This window comes from Dendropsophus ebraccatus, chromosome 6 (genome assembly GCF_027789765.1).
Source record: "Dendropsophus ebraccatus isolate aDenEbr1 chromosome 6, aDenEbr1.pat, whole genome shotgun sequence".
In the NCBI taxonomy this organism is placed as follows: Eukaryota; Metazoa; Chordata; class Amphibia; order Anura; family Hylidae; genus Dendropsophus; species Dendropsophus ebraccatus.
Window position 1 is genome coordinate 132925439 of NC_091459.1, and position 20026 is coordinate 132945464.

Below are 20026 nucleotides of genomic sequence, written 5' to 3' on the forward strand. Positions count from 1 at the left end.
CCTTATGTCTAATAGGTCTGTTACAGTGACAGGTCTCCTTTAAGATGGTCATAGACGTAATGATTTTTCATATAGAGCGCCCAACAGTGAGCCTCCAAAAACATTCACAAAAGGAAAATTCATCAGACATGTACTTCATATTCTAGTCATTCACCTCTAGAAACAGTCATTAAAGGGTTACTCAAATATGGCTGCTTTCTTCTAAAAACAGCGCCATCCTTGTCCTCAGGTTGTGTATTGTATTGCAGCTCAACCCCATTCACAATTCATTAGCGTTAGACCAGTCAAGGTTGATGCAAAGTTTTCACACTGCCCCAGAGCCTTGGTGGAACATAGACTTGCCTAACGTTTTATACCATACACTGGTTGCCTTCGAGGAGTTATGCAGTTGTTAAAATTGATGGCCTATCCTCTTTTTTTTGTGTATTTTGTCTAGCCTATTTTGTGTTTTTTTTTTTCTAATGAAGAAAGAGTCAAGATTTTGGCCAGTATAACAGTGATAAAGAAATAATGCAAACAGCGCCCCCTGGTGTTACAAAGTATAGGCTAGGTTTAAAGGGGTTGTCCAGCAAAAATCTTTTTCTTTCAAATAAACTGATATCAGAAAGTTATATAGATTTATAATTTCCTTCTATAAAAAAATCTCAAGTCTTCCCATACTTATTAGCTGCTGTATGTCCTGCAGGAAGTGTTGTTTTATTTTCAGTCTGACACAGTGCTCTCTGCTGCCATCTCTGGCCGAGACAGGAACTTTGTCTCGGTGTTCTATTAATCCTCCGAGAAAACCTCTCCTACTCTGGACAGCTCCTTTCTCGGCCAGAGATGTCAGCAGAGAGCACTGAGTCAGACTGAAAATAAAATATTTCCTGCAGGACATATAGCAGCTAATAAGTATGGGAAGATTGAGATTTTTTAATAGAAATAAATTGCAAATCTATATAACTTTTTGATACCAGTAGATTTGAAAGAAAAAGATTTTCGCTGGACAACCCCTTTAAAACACATGACCAAAATATTTAATTAAAGTGTATTACAAAATTGTCAGTAAGCCCGGGATCTGAGATATCTTAACGGATGGCTGTTTGCAAAGTAAAAAAAAAGCTTGAATTGTAGAGGTGGTACTGAGCTGCAGCGTGCATACCTCCTCTTTGCCCTATATAATTGAAATGCAGAGTTCAGTTTCTGGTACTGAACCTTGTATATCAATAATGCAGGGCAGGGAGGAGGTATGAATGCTGCAGCTCAGCACCACCTCGACAACTCAAACTTAGAAGGAAAACATGATATATATATATATATATATATATATATATATATATTTATATTTATTTATTTATATATTTATTTTACTTTGCAAACAGATATCAGGTATGAGATGATGGCTCTCTATTAAATATTCGTCCATGTTTCCATCTCTGATCATAATATCAACTAATGGATTTTCTTCAGTGCGGTGCAACACTTTGTGCCAATTTTTTATTTTTTTTTGTTTTCCATATTAAAATTATTATATATATTTATATATATTTATATATATATATATATATATATATATATATATATATATATATATATACTATTGTATAGTACTATTTTTAGTCCAGACTTTCCCCTTTGTGATCATGGCCAATTGTGCCTATGTGTGATTAAACTGCTCGCATCCTCCTGACTGTCTATCCCCATAGTGGCCTGGTGGTGGCAGCAGCGCTCCACCGAAGCATCCTTCATTATGTAATCTAGAACTGCAGAAAACCAGCTGTCAATTTATCAGATACATAAATAAGCAGAAAATAATTGTGACACGTCACATTTGGGGTTGGGAGGTGTTATCGCTAAACACCAGATCATATGTAACAGACATTGGCAAAGTATTCCCTCCTGAGATCTTCATTTCACAAGTTTTCTTATGCAAATGATCCAAAGTGATAATGAGCTGAGATGAGGATGACATAAGCATGGACGGGAGCTCGGAGAGTTACTCCTGGTGTAACATTTTCACGTTTTTTCCCTTATCCTCAAGTGTAACGTGAAGTTATGATGTGAGCCTATTCCTGATGTGTAAGGAGAGGTGTTGCTGTACTCTTAGCGCCATTGCTGGAGGATTTCAATAGAACATCTATTTTACAGGTCACTGTGTAGGTACCAAGGTTTAAGTTATATGATGTAGAACAGCAAGATTCGGACAACTTGAAAGTATGATGGGACTGTTCTGCATTGCTCCATCTACTGGTCAGCAATGGAGGAGACATCACTGACCAAGGGTAAAACCTGTAATTCCATCTCCGATGGTTATAAGGAAGTTTAGGAGGAATGCCAGCAGAAAGGGTCTTCTTTTAGCTTGCACAACAGCGCCACCCTTGTCTATTATCTGGATTAGTATTGCAGCCTTCAAGTTAATGCTGCAATACAGTCTAGGAACAGGGGTGGCGCTGTATTTAGAAAAAAAAGTAAAGCTTTGTCTAATGCAAGGAAGGGGAACCTTTGGTCCTTCAGCTGTTGCAAAACTACAATTGCAGTTTTACAACAGCTGGAGGGCCAAGGTTTCCCCATCCCTGGTCTAACACCAGGCAACAACTTTAAAAGGGTTCTCCGGGTAACCAAAACTATATTTTAAACAATCTCCCTCCCAATACCACCCTATGTGTAATATACATGTATAACCTATCTTGCACCCTTTCCCATTATTTTCCCCTCATATTTACCTGCTCTGGACGTCTAAATTCATCTCCTTCATGTCAACTCTGATCGCGCTCTGCTACTCCCCCCCCCCCTCCAATTGTAGAGACAGGACATGTGATCTCCTCTCTGGGGGCTGGGTTAGCTGTTTATTGACTTGGTAACCCGACCCCCAGGAGACATCATCTGCAACATCTCCATGCACCTGTGCTGCTTCCTTAGACTTACATGTGCCCCTGAGCCTAGGTTTCTGTAATATGAAAAGGTATAGTTATATCTCTGCTTGCTGTCAGTGAATGCAGGCTCTGCATATTGTAAGTGTTATGGATGTTCTTATGCAACTAGAATGTTTTCATTCACAGTCAGCAAGCAGAGATCTAAACCTACACTACAACAGATGCTCGTAATGCAGCACATAGCTTCACCATGTGCGTGTCAGCTCTGCTACATTATCAGCTAGTAAGGAATACATACTGGGCTGGTGTAATGCAAAATCAGTGAAAAAAACAATCCTGTGTTTACTGTGCAATAGTAATGACAGCAGTGGGCAGAAAAGAAAGCTAAGGGGGTGAGTACAGACCAATCAGAGAGATGCATGATGGGAAATGTAGTTTTCTGGCCAGTGCCATCTTGAATATTGATTGACTTTTAGAAATGCTTGTAACTCAGGAATGGCAGCAGCTAGAAAGACAGGAGACGGCTCAAAATACTCAGGGGGACTCGGTGAGTAAGAGCAGTGTGCATTTACTTTTTTAGCTTAGGCGGATGTAGTGGCGGATGTAGTGGATTTTTCTTAGGAGTCCAGTGGACTCCTAAGAAAACTCTTGAGCAATGGAAGATCAGAGATTTTAATAAAAAAGTCACAAGCTAAATCACTAAATCATTTTCCATAAAACTAAATATCAATCTACTCAGCTTCTTCTGCTTATGACATGATGCTGATAGATTAGATAGTATTTTCATGGTGACGGGTTCCCTTTAACTCTAAATGCCAGGATCCAGACCCAATAGCATTTCTATGACAAGCTTCCATGCCCTGTGTCTTTTATGGTGATGCTTTCATCCTACTGTGGTTCTGTGTTGGGAGCTGCAGAGTTGCACAAGCCCTGGTCCCAGCACAATTACATATTGCAATTACCGCTGCATGCAGATACTGAGCCTCCCCTGATGTTAGAATAAGAATCAATATTATAATTAGGGAAGCTGTCTGTATCAGTAGCATTGCAGAGGAGCACAGTGTAGCAGAGCCAATGAGAATAAGTGTCAATCACTGATTGTTCTGCTACACTGTGCCGAGGCTGCAGCGATACTGACACAGACAGCTTCCCCCAAGTGTAATGCCTGTGCTAATGCTAACATACATTAGAATATACATTATGTGAGGGTCAGTATTGCCAGAAACATGTAACTGTGTTGGGATCACAGTTTGTATGTTAGCATTAGAACAGACATTACACTTGGGGAAGCTGTCAGTGTCAGTAGCGCTGCAGCCATGGCAATCAGTGATTGACAGTTATCCTCACTCACTTTGCTACATTGTGCTTATAAAAAAAAAAAAAAAAAAAAAAAAAAAAATATATATATATATATATATATATATATATATATATGTATATATATCTATCTATCATATATCAATGTTTTTCCAGACTCCCTAGAGCTGCATCCAACTTCTCTAGTTTGGGATACAATGAGAGGAAAGCAAGAAAACCTTTCACAAAGGAAAGACTTTCTTACACTCTTAATTTAGGAATCCAACATATACCAAGGAGAAAAGCCTGTGCATCGTATAGCATAAAGGTCAAGATATTCCGCAGACTGGATTACAGCTCAGCGGGCATCAAATACAATATCCTCCCTTCCTTCTGAATCTTATATTGATTATCGCTCTCACCATTATAGAGAGAGGGCATCATGATATCAGCATTCCCGACACACCGACTGTAATCACTACTGAGCAATTATCAACCAGCGGGTATTACATGTTTGGCATTATTAATGCTATGTGTTGGGCTCAGTCACATTAGAGAGGCCAGAAGAAGAATCTGTCAATATTTAATGATCCGCTTCCTAATCTCGCTTCCTTTTTATAAATAGAATTCGAAAAGCAGATAAAGATTCTCAGTTTTCTACATCTTCGAGAAGTGATAATCTTATCGGGGTGGGTGAAAGCAACTTAATGCTCTTCTTCCTCACCCGTTCTTTTATAATTATCAGAATAAGATACCTACTCTGTTCATGTCTGTTTTTATTTTATAATTTATGTTTTTATTCTACTTTCTGTCCATGATAATGTTGGTGGTTATCTTGTGTTTTTAATTAGATATAGATATATGCTTTACAGCAGCCACAAGGGCTACAGACTGAGGGTGTTGTGGTCATGCTCTGCGACCTGTGCTGGTAGGTGGTATAGGTGAACCAGAAGGACTTTTGTGGTCATGCTCTGTGATCTGTGTGGGTAGGTGGTAGAGGTGAACCAGAAGGACTTTTGTGGTCATGCTCTGTGATCTGTGTGGGTAGGTGGTAGAGGTGAACCACAAGGACTGGTGTGGTCATTCTTTGTGACCTGTGCAGCCAGGTGAAGGAGGTGAGCATTTCTCATAATCTACAGTATTTTGAGTGGATCCTCTGTTATCTTTACACCTGGTATATGCCTTCATTGGTATCCTGACTATGATGATAATAAGGCTATGTTCACACACCATCAAGAAGACAGACATTTTTGTTAGATAGCCATCATTTAACAGCAAATAACAGCAGTTAGAATAAGAAACAAAGTTGTTGTTTTAAAAAAAAACAGCTGTTATTTGCTATTATCCAACAAATACCGCCATCATCTTCATGGTGTGTGAACATAGCCGAAAGAGACTTCCGAGAAGTGAGCGCTACAGAGGCGTAAGAGGATTACAAGACTTAGTGGCTAAAATGAAACCAGAATTAAAATTATTAATAAAAATAGACAGTGAGACGGAAAATAGTAATCATAAAAATACTAAAATTCTCGGGCTAAAGGAGTAAAATCGTGTGGAGACTTATACGCCAATCTTGCTCCTCTGGGAATTGTGGGAAGAAAGATATGTAAGGTATATTTGTGGCCCCACCACACTGACTTGAAAGGATAGAACTTCTCTGCAGCTAGCCATCACCCTGCTCTGTACTGATGAGGGGCAACAATTCCAAAACAGCCGTCTATAGATGAGTACGTTTTTCTTCTGGAGAGTTGCCTGGCTTGGTTTAAATCGCAGGTCATGTTTCAAGGCTTCCAAAGTTATACAATGACTTGAAGTTAAAGCTAATTCCAAAAGAAGGGTCAAACCAGCTGAGATGAGCGAACTTTAGAAAAGCTCAGTTCACCAGGTTCGTCTGTATTGAACCTTAATGAATCACACTTTCTTTTTGTTTTGTTTATTTTGTCTTCTCAGTGTCCTCAGGAAGAATGATGGAGAAGGGGGGGGGGGGAGGGGGGAGGGTTATTTAATGGTAGAATATGTAGAATGTTTATACAATGTTCAATATTAATTAAGAGAGTAAGTGGTTTTTCTCATCTTTATACATTGTAATACATTGTACTATGATGTGATATCATGATATAGAATACAATAAAATAGAATGTCTATTTTTCGGGAATAAAAATATAATCAGCTATTTAAAAAAAATAAAGCTAAACAATTACTGGTGCTTGGCTGTTTTAGCGCAGTTCATAAAATTTGCTCATCTATACTTACCTGTCCTGCTCCCCGTTTCCTTCTTCTCTGGTGTATCATGCAGCTGCCAAAACCCTGTTTAGCCAATTCCTGACTGAGATGGGGCAGCACCACGTCCAGTGATTGGCTGAGCTGGCTGTCATTCTTGTCAGTGTTTGGCTGCGCAGGTTGTCACTCACCATTCCCAAACCGCGGTTTGTTCCGTATCATTCAGTGATTGGCTGAGCGGGAGAGTGACAACACGATGGCTCAGCCAATTACTAAATGATTCGGAACAAATCTTGGTTCAGGAAGTTTGGTTCTCTCCTCTCTACAGCTGATCCCTCACTATTGCACAAAGGGCGCTGAGGATGAAGGTAAATTTCTTTCCATCTTTCTCTGGGTTGTTTTTGTGCAGTTTATAGTTAAATCCGTATGCTAATAAGGCTGTTTGGTGCACTTGGGGTGGGACTGCCAGTAGTGCACCAAAACCGCCATTTTAACTTATGGATTTAACTAATAAATGCATGAAAATAGCGCCGAGGATGAAGATCAGAAACTTACCCTCATCCTCAGTGCTTCGAGTGCATCAGGTTAGATGCGTCTAACCCGCTGATAGTTTCCCTTTAAAAATGTATGCAGTTACCATGCTAAGACTACCCCACTATGTTAATAGCCCTATTAGGGTTGGCATCAAGCTGAGAGGACACTATAGGGATGTTTATAAGTGAAGGCAGTGGAATACAATACCAGGGGATGGGTATGACTACTTAACATGCAGGATATAGTCTGAACTGGAAGCCATGCCACGCATTCTGACTTTGCGAGAGTCTGGCAATAAACTTAATAAGGTCTATGTATCCGACGTCTTATAAATGATACATACTCTCTAAATAATGAAGATTTTAACAGCAGCGCTGAATAGACAGTTTTTTACGATAGGAAGTGTGATGTAAGCCTCATGCGGTACTCTGGGGCATTTTATTTACTTGATATAGAGAGTATTAACCTCCCTGATTTAAAGAAAAGTAAAAATCCAGATAGAATAATGACAAGTTATATGAGCGACAGTAAAACAGATGGAAATAAAGAGAAATGAAGTCAGTAGCGAGTACAAAGCTTTATGACACCCTAGATAAAGCTTACATTCAATTTCACAGTACTGCTCAAAGTACCTTTACTTCTACAACCTCAAGCAGCTCGGAAGACATCATGTGGGATGAACGTAATGCAGAGACTCACTAATGATACCATACAGCCGTAATGCAAACAATAGAAGGAGAGAAAATGGGGCTTCTTACTTGAGTTCCTGTGAACTAGTGGCCATCATGTTCCGAATACTCTTATCTGCCAGTGGGCAACCAGACAAACTGCAAAAAAAGGATGGGGTTAAAAGAAGACATGGTAAGAAGACTGGTATAGTTGGGCACAGGTGCCAGTAAGCCACTCTGCCTAGGCTGGGGTATATCGATACAGGGCTGGGGGATGGAACTCCATCTTTACTCCAAGAAAGCTTTGCAGGTTCTCTAGAACAGGGAGACATCTTGTAAGTATAAGTATTCTGATACGTAAATAGAACAACCTTGTAAGCACATTTAAAGGGAACCTTCCAAGCTGCCTGAACCAATAGTCATTGAGGTGGTCCATGGTGGGCTTCTCTTTGCCCCACCAGTCTTGATTGAGAAATCTCTCCTCACACCCAAACTGGGAACGATCTATTAACCAAAGCCAATGGGGCATGGAGTAGCTACTGGAGAAGAGCGAACTTTGAGCACGGTCAGGTTCATCTGAATCTTAGCCTGCAGCATTTGATTGATGGATGAAGAAGTTGGATGTAGCCCTAGGGCAGGGGTATGGGCTGTCCAGGCATGATGGGAGTTGTAGTTTTACAACAGCTGAAGAGACAAGGTTCCCTACCCCTGCCCTAGGCAATCCTGAAAAAGATGGACACAGCCATCACATAATGTATCTTTTACATAAATCACGGCCATTGTTGCAATTTGCAACAACAGCCGTTATTAATGCAAAAGATACATTGTATAGAATGAATGGAATCCCGGCCAGAGCGTATACACATAGTATACGATCCACCCGGGATTCCAACCGGCCTCACGAAAAACTGACATGACACTTTCTATTGTGTGCTATGTGATGCGGGAGCACAAATGTAGTTCATCTGGCCGGTACAGCAGTACCGGCCGGGATGAACTTCACTGACACTGGCCGTTCTGTGCCATGGCAGGATCATAGAACGGCCAGTGTCATACAATGTATGAATCCGGTCTATGACTGTATCCATGTTTTCCAGGACTCCTTAGGGCTGCATCCATCTTCTTCTTCAGCCAACGGAAATCAATTGCTGCACGCTCAGATTCAGACGAACCTGAGGATGCTCAAGGTTCGCTCATCTCTAGTGGCCCCCATTGACAGCTTTAATGACTTGTTGAGGCAGTAAGAAAGTGACGATAGGTTCTCTTCACCAAAAAAAAAAAAGATAAAAAATACACAGAAAAATGTTATGGTGACCAACCCTGCTTACTGATGGTTTCCAGACTGTAACCAGTTATCCAGTATGTAGTAACAGAAACTGGCTGCATTAGGCATATTAATATTACAAAGGGTAAAGGTCTTGTAGTAAAATGCATATATTATACAGCACAATATCACGTTACCAATTATGCCAAGAACTCTTGGGTCTGTGATCGACCATATGAAAAAAAAAAAAGGGAGAAGAACGACACAATGGACTTCAAAATGTGCAAATAGGTTCTCACAAACTTTCCACTGCCAAAAAAAGGTATTGTTCTTATTCATGTATGTAGGGCAGTGACGGTATACTGGTGTGACTCGGCACCGCTATGATAAATGCTCCTCGTAAACAAATGGATGGCTCAGTCACTAATAGATGGCTTTATGTAAGTGCAGTGTACATTGTTATAGTCACACAGCAGGGGATATTTATTACTGAAGTCAGAAGAAACTGATTCAAAGAGGATAATAAAGCAATGGATATGGGGGCAGAGGTAGAGCCAACCATGGTCAGATACAGACTTTGTATTATTTATTTTTAAAAATATTTTTGTTTCTTTTGGGAATTTTCTCCAATGAAAATAGTTTTTAATTAATAGAAATTTTCTTAGTTCTATAGTGCAGAAATTCTCATAGTCTGCAAGTTTTATCAATAACAGTAAATGCCTGATAATATGGAATCTCACAAGACTAGAAACATAAGAAGAAGCATCAAGCGGAAAGTTCAGAAAGTATAAGAAGTAAAATAATTTTACATCAGTGGTCTGTCTTTAGTATAGGTAATCAATGTACTCTGTGAGTGGTGGGAATCACTATACTGATCCCTGTATACACACAGACACGCTCAGTCTGGCCAGGTGTGCATGGGGACGTGCGCGGATGCGTGGTTGGCACTCGTTTGCAGTGTCAATACACAGCACGATAAATTAAGCGGGCCAGGCCGCACAGGTGATTCTTTTATCATTTATGCGGCCATGGAAACTAACAGCACAGATATGCATATATCCATGCTCTCAGTTTCCAGACCACACAAGCAGTTCATGCATACCTTCTGTGCTGCTGTGTGATCTGGCATCCCACTCTCCTGCTCTCCTGTCCTGATCTTTGGCCGCCTCCAACTGTCAATCATTCTCGAGAAGGTAGTGGCTTGAAGATACAGTAGCGGCTGGAGAACAGGACTAGACAGCGGGACGTGAGAGCAGGAGAGCGGGATGCTGGATCACACAGCAGCATAGAAGGCATGTATGCACTGCTTGTGTGATCTGAAAACTGATCTGGGAAAAGTCTCCCTTTGCTATTGGACATCTCTTGTGTACATTGCGGCCAATAGCAATACATTTTGCAACAGCCCAAAATATGTGATCAGCCGAGGATCCGGAATTTTTCTGCTCTTCAACTAAACGCTGTTACTTTTACATGGGATGATTATTGGCCGAAGGAGCATTTCTAGCAACACTCCTGCCCGACAATCAGCCTGTGTAAAAGGCCCTTGTCTTGGCACTCCCATACCAACCAGTGGATTATAAGAGATCTGCAGTGATAGATGCTGGAGTCAGTTTATAGGAGTGAGGCTTCTACACCTACTGTACATTGCAATACCTTACCAATATGTAGTATTGGTGACATTTATTTTGATGAGCAAATAGGATATAGCTGCCATCAGGGACTACAAAAGCTTATCTTAGTAAGTACCAACATGGGTATAAAAATCAGAACAGTCAGATTGCTGAACACACATACAGAGAAAGCGTGTTGAAAATAAAGAGTTCTTTGAAATCATAAATTCCTTACGTTAATAAGTCCTTCTTGCTCTCTTTACACTGAGGATATTTGGGTTTAGGGCTTGGAATTGTAACTTCACCGGGGTACCTTCTGTCATCGAGGGCATCATGGAATGGATCCAGATCATCATGCTGCAAAAATATAGATAGATAGTTATAGGAGCTGTCCAGGATTAGAAAAACATGGCTGCTTCGAAAAACATTGCCCCATCCGTGCATGGGTTTTTATCAGCCTCAGCTGCACAAATGGATCCGAGCTGCGATACCAGACACAACCCATGGACGTAAGTGTCATCATCAGAAAGTGAACAATAATGTAGTACCTTAATGAAGTGGACAGAATGAAATAACAGTATAAGGTATATGGTCAGTGGAGATAGCGGTTGGGTGTGATGGATTTTCATGGCCTCTCAGAAGGAAAAGCCAACGCCAGTAAAGTCTGGTGGCGGTTTACCCTTCCCCACAGGGAAAACATGAGCATTCAGCCCTGCTGAAGGTTCTTGTGTATGGAGAGTACAGAAGACATTGCTGTCAGATGTAATTGAGGGTGTATAGACGCATAAAGACTAGTAACCCCAAACTTTAATCTTCTCATAACACAATGGGAAGCGATTAAAGGGGATACAGCAGGAAAGGTCCTACCTTGCCCGCTCTCGGGTACTCTTCTGCCTGTCTGTGCTGATACTTCAGCAGATGAGAGGGAAGGGGGGAGATGGGGGCATGTTGCGGGAGTTGACCAATAGCTACCTGATGGTACTGATGTCCCTAAGACATTGTGTGCTCCTGCCCCCCTCTTATCTGCAGAGGGGGGAAGTGGACCTGGAGAGTAGACAAGGTAGGACCATTCCTGCTCTCCAGATATCCCCTTTAGGTCCAACCAGCTGGTGCCTCTATGAAGCTTGGGCTTGTTAAGGAATCCTGGGAGTTGCAGTTTCTCAATAGCTTCACAGCCACAGATTGACGGCCACCATCACTAAACCTGGGCTTATGTCATGGCCTGAGACGTTGGAAGCAATACCATTATCAATGACACTTTGCCAACATACCTGCGAGATTTTTACAGCGTAATTCTGACAGTTTCACGTGATACTATCACAAGTATTGTGAGATGTGCTAAACACTGGTGTTTTATATACCTGAGAAAAGATGAACCCACTTATTACTTGGCCCACACCTTCTATAGGTTTGGCCAAAGTGGAGATCTATGATAACAATAAGATAATTATTTTCACTGGTGTCCAGGGAGAGAAAAAGGTCTGTGCTAGTCCAGTCAACAGAACACCAATGTATACCCCACTGGAAAATAACACCTTCAGTTGATTGGTGCCTATAGGTACTTTTAGAGATGAGTGAACCTAGAGTCAGGTCCATCTAAGCCTGAGCATTCAGTATTTGATTACCGGTGGCTGCAAAATACAGCCTATGACCAATGGCCGCATCTAATTTCTGCATCAAATGCCCCAACCTTTGGTTTGGGTGGACCATAGCTCGAAAGTTACTTATCTCTAGTACCTTCGCAATATGTGTTGGGAGATTTGGTGTGAAAAGATCCTTAGAGTAGATGTACACTACAAGTTTTGACCAGCTGTGGGAGCCCGCACCCCTCTTGCTAAGCCCCACCGCATAAAACATTTTAGGCACCATTTTTTTTAGGTTCCATAGAACATATGCGGTTAGGAGCCTTGATAAATTTGAGCAGTTAATCCCTATTCCGAATGGTTTACGTGTGGGAAAACTTTCAGCATAAGAATGTATCATACTGTATAACTAAAGATATAACACTCCTACAAGACATTAGTCATTTTCTTAGTCACATCTCCTCTCCCTCCTCCATAGTGTTAGCTGTAGGCATACACAGTGCCTCCGAGACAAAAATAAGTCCAAATATGTAGATTATCATTGTTAAGACACATGCAAGATGTATTCGTGTTAATATACGGCCAGTATCCTGTATTCAATTTCACTGGAGCGAGACTAAAGAAGACAATTAGTCTTGATATAACTAACTATGGTGGTGGTGTTTTAGATTTTTCATCCCCACCTTCTAAGAGTTATATCTTTGGTAATTTTCTATAATTCTTATTTTGACATCAGTATAGACCCATTCCTGACTTGACTGGTGGCATGGTACTCTAATGGTGTAACCCCATTCAAGGTATGTATAGAGTAGGCACCTTTTAAAAGTCAGACTCCTTGCACCTGCACACTGAGCAGTGTAGCATCTGGATCTCAGAGTGCACGGCCAAGTGTATGTACAATAAATCCCGAAGCATTCACCCCCAGGATAAAATAACATTGGCTGTACCTTGCATTGGACCAACCCATATACATTCAGTGGGCCAGGTTTATAGCCTATCACTGTTTAGATACACTTTGTCGAGAATTCACTGAACATTGAGAGGAACTACATCACCTAGATGGTGTGGCACCACACTCTTGTTAGTTGTGTTGCCCAGTGAGGCAACACAGCAATACTGGCCACAGCAGGATCACATGACTAAAAATAATAATGAGTGCACTGTGATGAGGCTAAGATAACTGAATGAAGTCGCACTGCAACCAATAAGCATTTGTGACCTTGATCTAACAGTCACAAAAGTCCATCTCAGATTTCGTCCACTTGTTGGGTCCACCTGGTTGTGAGAAAAACACCATTACACTATTGGCTTTTGGATATAATTATTTCAGCATTGAGTGGTATAAATGGCATGTTAACAGTATTTGTGATTACAGCCACACTATATTTATATAGATATTGTTATGATTTACTACTAGAGATGAGCGAACCTGGAGCATGCTCGAGTCCATCCGAACCCGAACTTTCGGCATTTGATTAGCGGGGCTGCTGAAGTTGGATAAAGCCCTAAGGCTATGTGGAAAACATGGATATAGTCATTGGCTGTATCCATGTTTTCCAGACAACCTTAGAGCTTTATCCAAGTTCTGCAGCCACCGCTAATCAAATGCCGATCTCTTGGGTTCGGATGGACTCGAACCCGAACCCGGTTCGCTCATCTCTATTTACTACTTTTACTAAATAAAAAGTAGGCATTAATGTCAAGCTCGGTGCTCGGGTAAAGGTGGCTATACACCTTCAATAACTAATGTCCATCAGTTATATTTCCAGCAGAAATCTATTTCATTTTTTCTTTCTAATTCTTGTATATTTTGTCCCTTGAAGGGATGTTTAGACAAAAAATACAACAATTAGAACAAAAAAGGGTTGCAAGTTTATGCAAGACAAATTAGAACTCCGTCAGGATGCTGACAATTGGCGGCATCCCACCGGAGTTCTAATGTGCCTTGAAAAAACCAGACACTCTCCGCTCTGCTGAGCAGAGGACATCTGCTAAATGCTTAAGTCTCCCATTGATTTCAATGGGGTTTATCAACTGTTGAGCCCTTGTGCATTTAAGTGCTTTCTCAACGCTCCTAGGCATCTAAATATATACATTAGTATTTGAAAATGAGGTTAAATATATAGTCTGAAGAAATAAATGACACGTCACTGCTGCTATGTTAATTTTCCTCTCCTTTAGGCAGTACAGTATCAGTCAGTCATTGAGCCACAGGTACAAGGTAAGGGTACAAGCAATTCCCACCCTCGCAGCTACAACTTTTTGGCAGCAACTCTCTATCAACCATCAGAGGCATAGCTATAGGGGGTGCTGAGGGAACAGTTGTACAAGGACCCCTCTGCCATATAGGAAGTCAATAGTCATATACAGTAACATGATAGGTGGGGGCTCTGGTACTGATTTGATATTGGAGTCAGTACAGCAGTAGTAGATTGGGCCTTTAGACTACTGATCTGTACTCAAATGAGGCAAAATGAGGGAAAGAGAGACATTATCTAAGAGAGACATTATCTATTTTCTAAGAGTATTTTAAGTGTCCTGGTGGTTGGGCCCCCTGAAATCTCCATAATGGGTCCCCTACTTCATTTATGTCTATGGAGCTGCCGGGTATGCCATTTGGCTATCTTTGGAAGCTCTTTAGAGAATGAATGGAAGGTGGCATATATGCATAAGTCCCCGCTTTGTTTAAGACAAAGATGTTGGGGCCCCGTTTTTAAGATCACAGAGATCATATCAGTTGGATGTCCCACAACACCTAACCTGACACCTGACACCTAACCTCTACTCTGTGGATGAGTGATAGGTTACTATGTTCACACCTTGTAAGAGACTGGCCGTTCTATGACTCGGCCAGATCACGGAACGTCCGGTCTCAGAAAAAATTATCTTTAGCGCCACTGAGTTCTGATGCGAGCGCATACGTGCGCGCCTGCATCAGAACTCTCCATTGCCGGAGCCGCACGCTCCATAGTGTGCACTGACAGGGTTTTCTGCGGTCATGTCAGTTTCTTGCGGCGCCGCTAGGGATCCCGGCCGGAGTGTCAGCCTGCAGCACAACGTAAGTTCCGTACTAATCATGGCCGTTGCAACAACGGGTGTGATTACCGCGGAACTTACGTTGTGTGAACATAGCCTTAAAGTGTACCTGTCGTTATAACTTTCAAAATCTAAATCAACAGTAGATGTGATGTAAAACAAGCAATTTACATTAAATATTATTTGTTTTTAGTTATCAGGGTGAACACGGCACTTCCTGTTTTCTGTTTGTTTGTTTTTTTTTTTCTCAGAGTCAGAAAACAGGAAGTCCCATGCTTCCTAGGCCATTTGAGAGCTCACAGAGAGAAGGCAGTCATGTGACTGATGGACACATTGAGCCATGACTCTCTGTATTGGCCGGAATTCCTGTGTTTAGTCTGTTTTTTTTTTTTTTTTGCCAACCAGCACAAGTCAGAAAATTTGCCTTCAGGAGACTGGACCTGGATTTTTGGTAAGTATAGCTGTTATATAGCTGCCTTCAGGAGACTGGACCTGGACTTCTGGTAAGTATAGCTGTTATATAGCTGCCTTTAGGAGACAGGACCTGGATTTCTGGTAAGTATAGCTGTTATATAGTTGCCTTCAGGAGACTGGACCTGAATTTCTGGTAAGTTCACCTTTGTTTTACAGCATGATATATATAAAAAAATAAAAAAAAAGAATGTAAATTGCAAACTTGTTTTATTTCACATCTACTGTTGATTTAGATTTTTAAAGTTATAACGACACTTTAAGGTGCTTTATACATCTATTTGTCCTGATTAGAGATGAGCGCAACTGGAGCATGCTTAAGTCCGATCGTTCGGCATTGATTACTGGTGGCTGCAGGAGTTGGATGTAGTTCTGGAAAACATGGATACAGCCATGGACGTGCTTGAGTTGCTATAATCTATAGTCCTGATACCATGAACACATGACATTATATATTGCATTATTCTTATTTCTATATTGTTAAGTGTTTTTGGTATGTTAATGTATATATAGAAGCTCTTAATAACCTAAATGATGAGACTTTATGCTGCTATTCCTTATTCTTCACCAATCACACCACAGCCACTTAGGCCATGCCTAATGTCTCATGAATTCAGAGTTTTTTGTATTACTTAAGATCACAAAGTGGCTGCCTCCATGTGTGTATGGAATGGCGCCACCTGGATATTAGAGACAGTATATGCTAGCACACGGCTATACAAACAGCTATATTGATACTCATATGGGTAAAACCTACATTAATGTCTGTGGAATCATCTTCATCTATCCGCCTGGGTTTCATTTTAGTGTAGTCTACTGGTAAGTCCCAGCAGTCACTGTCATTCATATGGAAACACTGGCTATTCATCACCGCCTGCTGCTGCGGTGACATTGGTTCCAATGGAGTTAGAATGGAGCAGCAACCGTCTCGTTGTCTTTGTTTCATGCTAAGGTCCAGTGTTCCATTTTCATCCACATCAATGTCAGGATTCTGAAAGGAATGGATGAATATTGTGAAATTAGCTTTTCACTATTTTTTAATTTATTATAATTTTTTTTTATTTAAGCTTTTATTGGATTATGTGCTTCCTGTAGATTCCTGCATTGAGTCGTGATCGAGTGCCCACACACAGCGGCCTAAACTTATGTAAGGCTTGGTGCTTTCATGCAGGCATGAAATGTGAAAGAGAAAAATGAGATTCTCTTCACCGCTGCTGCATGTCTTTTCCAATTTTAGATAACTATGAGAGCGTCTTAAAATTTGAGTCTTATTGCACTCTGTTCTTAATATTCCTCACCTGAAATATGCATATAATCCTTTGCCATGCCAAGCATGCAAATGTAAGATAATAAAGTAAATGAAAATACATTTTTATATTATGAATTTCTTTTTGACATTTATGCATTTTTACCTTCCTTGCGTCACCTTAAAGTGAATATTCACCTTTAAATACCATGTCGTTTTTAAAGGGAATCTATCACCTAGGAAATGGACAGATTAATATATAGTTTTTTGGGGTAGGAAAATATTAAAGGGAATCTGTCAGCTCCTGCACCCTACCTAAGGTGCTGACAGTATACTGTAGCTGTCAGTCCCCTATCAAGCATGGTCCGTGCAGTGGATTATGCACAATCCTACTGTAATGAAGAGGAGTTTGTGCCACACTCTGACACACCTCACCACTCCTTCCTCCTCCCTCTTCTTTATAAATAATCAATGCTACCCAGCCTCCTGCTCACTCAGTTGTCAGCCAGTGTCTCTGATTGCAGACCAGTCCTATGTAGACAGTTAATGTCTGAAAGAAACACTCAGATATAGTTGAATCTCTGAGCCCAAATGTGTTGAAGCTGTGGTCTAGGGGCAACTCACCTGTCTAGAGACCAGCCAGCAGCTCATTATTTGGTCCAAATCATTCTTTTATACCTTTACTTAGGGTAATACTAAATAGTATAGGACTTGTACTATCTTACAGTACACAGACAAATTCTTGATTTTAATGGGAACTGTGTAATGCCTAGCTTGCAAACCCCTTGTAAGCACGGTACCTTTTGTAAATTTGTCCATAGAGTGGATTATGCACAATCTCGGGTCTCCTACTGTAATAAGGAGTCAAAGAAGAGTTGTGGGTGAGCATTTGTGGCTCACTCTAGCACGCTTCCTTCCTCCTCCCACTTTTTCATGAATAATCAATGCTGTCCGACCTCCTGCTCGCTCACGCTGTCAGTCAGTATCTGCCAACAGAGGACTGATCTGCAATCAGATATAACTGAACCTCCTAGCCTTTGTTGGGGTAAATCACCTGTCTAAAAATAAGCAACAGTTTGTTTTTATTGGTTTGATTCCCCACCACCCCTTTCTCCTTCCTCTTCTTCATAAATAATCAATGCTGCTGGCCTCCTGCTCGCTCATGCTGTCAGTCAGTAACTGCCAACAGAGGACTGATCTGCAATCAGAAATAACTGAACCTCCTAGACTTTGTTGGGGTAAATCACCTGTCTAGAGACCAACAACAGTTTGTTCTCTTTGGTTTGATTACCCTGATAAAATGAAATATATACATATATATATATATTTTTTTTTTTTTTTTCAAAAAACTAAGAATGTATAACTATATTTAATTTCCTTCAGGCAATCGAACCAAAGAAAACAAACTGCTGTTGGTCCCTAGACAGAGGCATTACTGCTAGACCACAGATCCAACACAAGCTATATCTCACTGCAGATCAGCACTGGCGGACAGTGGAGCAAGCAGGAGGCTGGACAGCATTGATTATTCATGAGGGAGGAGGAAGAAGTGGTGAGGCATGCCAAAAAGCCGCACAGGCGCTGAGCCACAGCTCCTTTTTGACTTTTCATTACACTAGAGACCTGAGATTGTGCATAATCCACTCCACAGACAAATGACCAAATAGTACCATGCTCAGTAGGGGACGGCAAACTACACACTGCACACTGTCATCACAGTAGGGCTCCCTTTAATGTGTAAACATTGACCTTAAACTAAACATTTTATAATTCTAAGATAACCATAATAGTTTTATTGTGGTTAGTTAGATTACTACTGTGTGCGAACAATAAATACTAAATTACTAAATCTTTTTATTTAAGATTAAATAGTTTTTATACATATGAATTATACATCTGTGTAAGCTCAGCATTTGCTGTCATAGATCGCTTCTGCCAAAAGTTCCTCACTGTGAGTCAACTTCTGGCACAGACAAAAAAAGTAATGTGTAAGCAGCTTTGAAAGTGGTTTCACACATGGAGATAAGCAGCAAGGGGTGAGGAAAAGGAAAAACTAGTAGTATGGGGGGCACATTTTGGAGGAGTTGGGGGCCACTGTTGCTGGCAATGCTTAGGCAGCAATGTATGAATGCTGCTTGGAAGCACAAGTAAGAATGAAATCTTACATAGATCGATTAGATTTTTTTAAGGGAATCTGTCAGCTCCTGGGCCCTACCTAAGGTGCTGACAGTGGGCTGTAGCTGGCAGCCCCCAGTGAGCAAGGTGCCTTTTTGGTAATTTTCCGTGCAGCGTGTACAATCTTATGTCTATTACTGTACTAAAGAGTCAAAGAGCAGTTTTTCGTGCTACACTCTGGCATGTATCCTCCTCCCTCTTCATGAATAATCAATGCTGCCTGGCCTCCTGCTCGCTCAGCTGTCAGATTGCAGATCAGTCCTCTGTAGGCAGTTTATGTCTGAAAGAAACACTCTGATATAATTGAATCTCTTCTCCCAAATGTGTCGGAGCTGTGGTCTAAGGGTAACTCACCTGTCTAGAGACCTGCCAGCAGTCCATTCTCTGGTTTGAATCCCCTAATGGAAATTAAATAAATGTCTTTTTTTTTTCCTCATTATTGTATAATTTTTAAGGCTATGTTCACACACAGTATTTTTGCCCAGTATTTTGGTCAGTATTTTGCAACCAAAACCAGGAGTGGATTGAGAACACAGAAAGGCTATGTTCTCACACTGTTGAAATTGAGCGGATGCCGTCATTTAATGGCAAATATTGGACGTTGTTTTAAAATAACAGTAATTATTTGCTATTAAATGGCAGCCATCCATTCAATTTCAACAGTGTGTGAACATAGAATTTCTGTGTTTTCAATCCACTTCTGGTTTTGGTTGCAAAATACTGACCAAAATACTGTGTATAAACATAGCCTTACAGTGTAGCTGTAATTCAATTATACCTGAGTGTTTCTTTCAGACATAAACTGCCTACAGAGGACTGATCTGCAAGCTAACAGTCTAACAGCTGAGTGAGCAGGAGGCCGGGCAGCATTGATTATTCATGAAGAGGGAGGAAGAGGCGTGCTAGAGTGTGCCACGAACAACTGCTCTGTGACTCTTTAGTACAGTAGGAGACATAAGATTGTACATAATCCGCTGCACAGAAAATTACCGAAAAGGCACCTTGCTCACTGGGGGCTGCCAGCTACAGCACACTGTCAGTGCCTTAGGTAGGGCCCAGGAGTTGACAGAT

At 41.0% G+C, this 20026-nt stretch overlaps 1 protein-coding gene across 1 annotated transcript in view; it reads right to left on the reverse strand.

The window, feature by feature from the left end:
* MYT1L (myelin transcription factor 1 like) overlaps positions 1–20026 on the reverse strand; it is a 361678-nt gene that overhangs the window by 24060 nt on the left and 317592 nt on the right. The window contains exons 15-17 of the mRNA XM_069974064.1: positions 16292–16525; positions 10680–10801; positions 7661–7729 (exon numbers count right to left, since the gene is read on the reverse strand). Of these exons, the coding sequence (XP_069830165.1) occupies positions 7661–7729; positions 10680–10801; positions 16292–16525 (425 nt within the window). The remainder of the gene's footprint in view (positions 1–7660; positions 7730–10679; positions 10802–16291; positions 16526–20026) is intronic.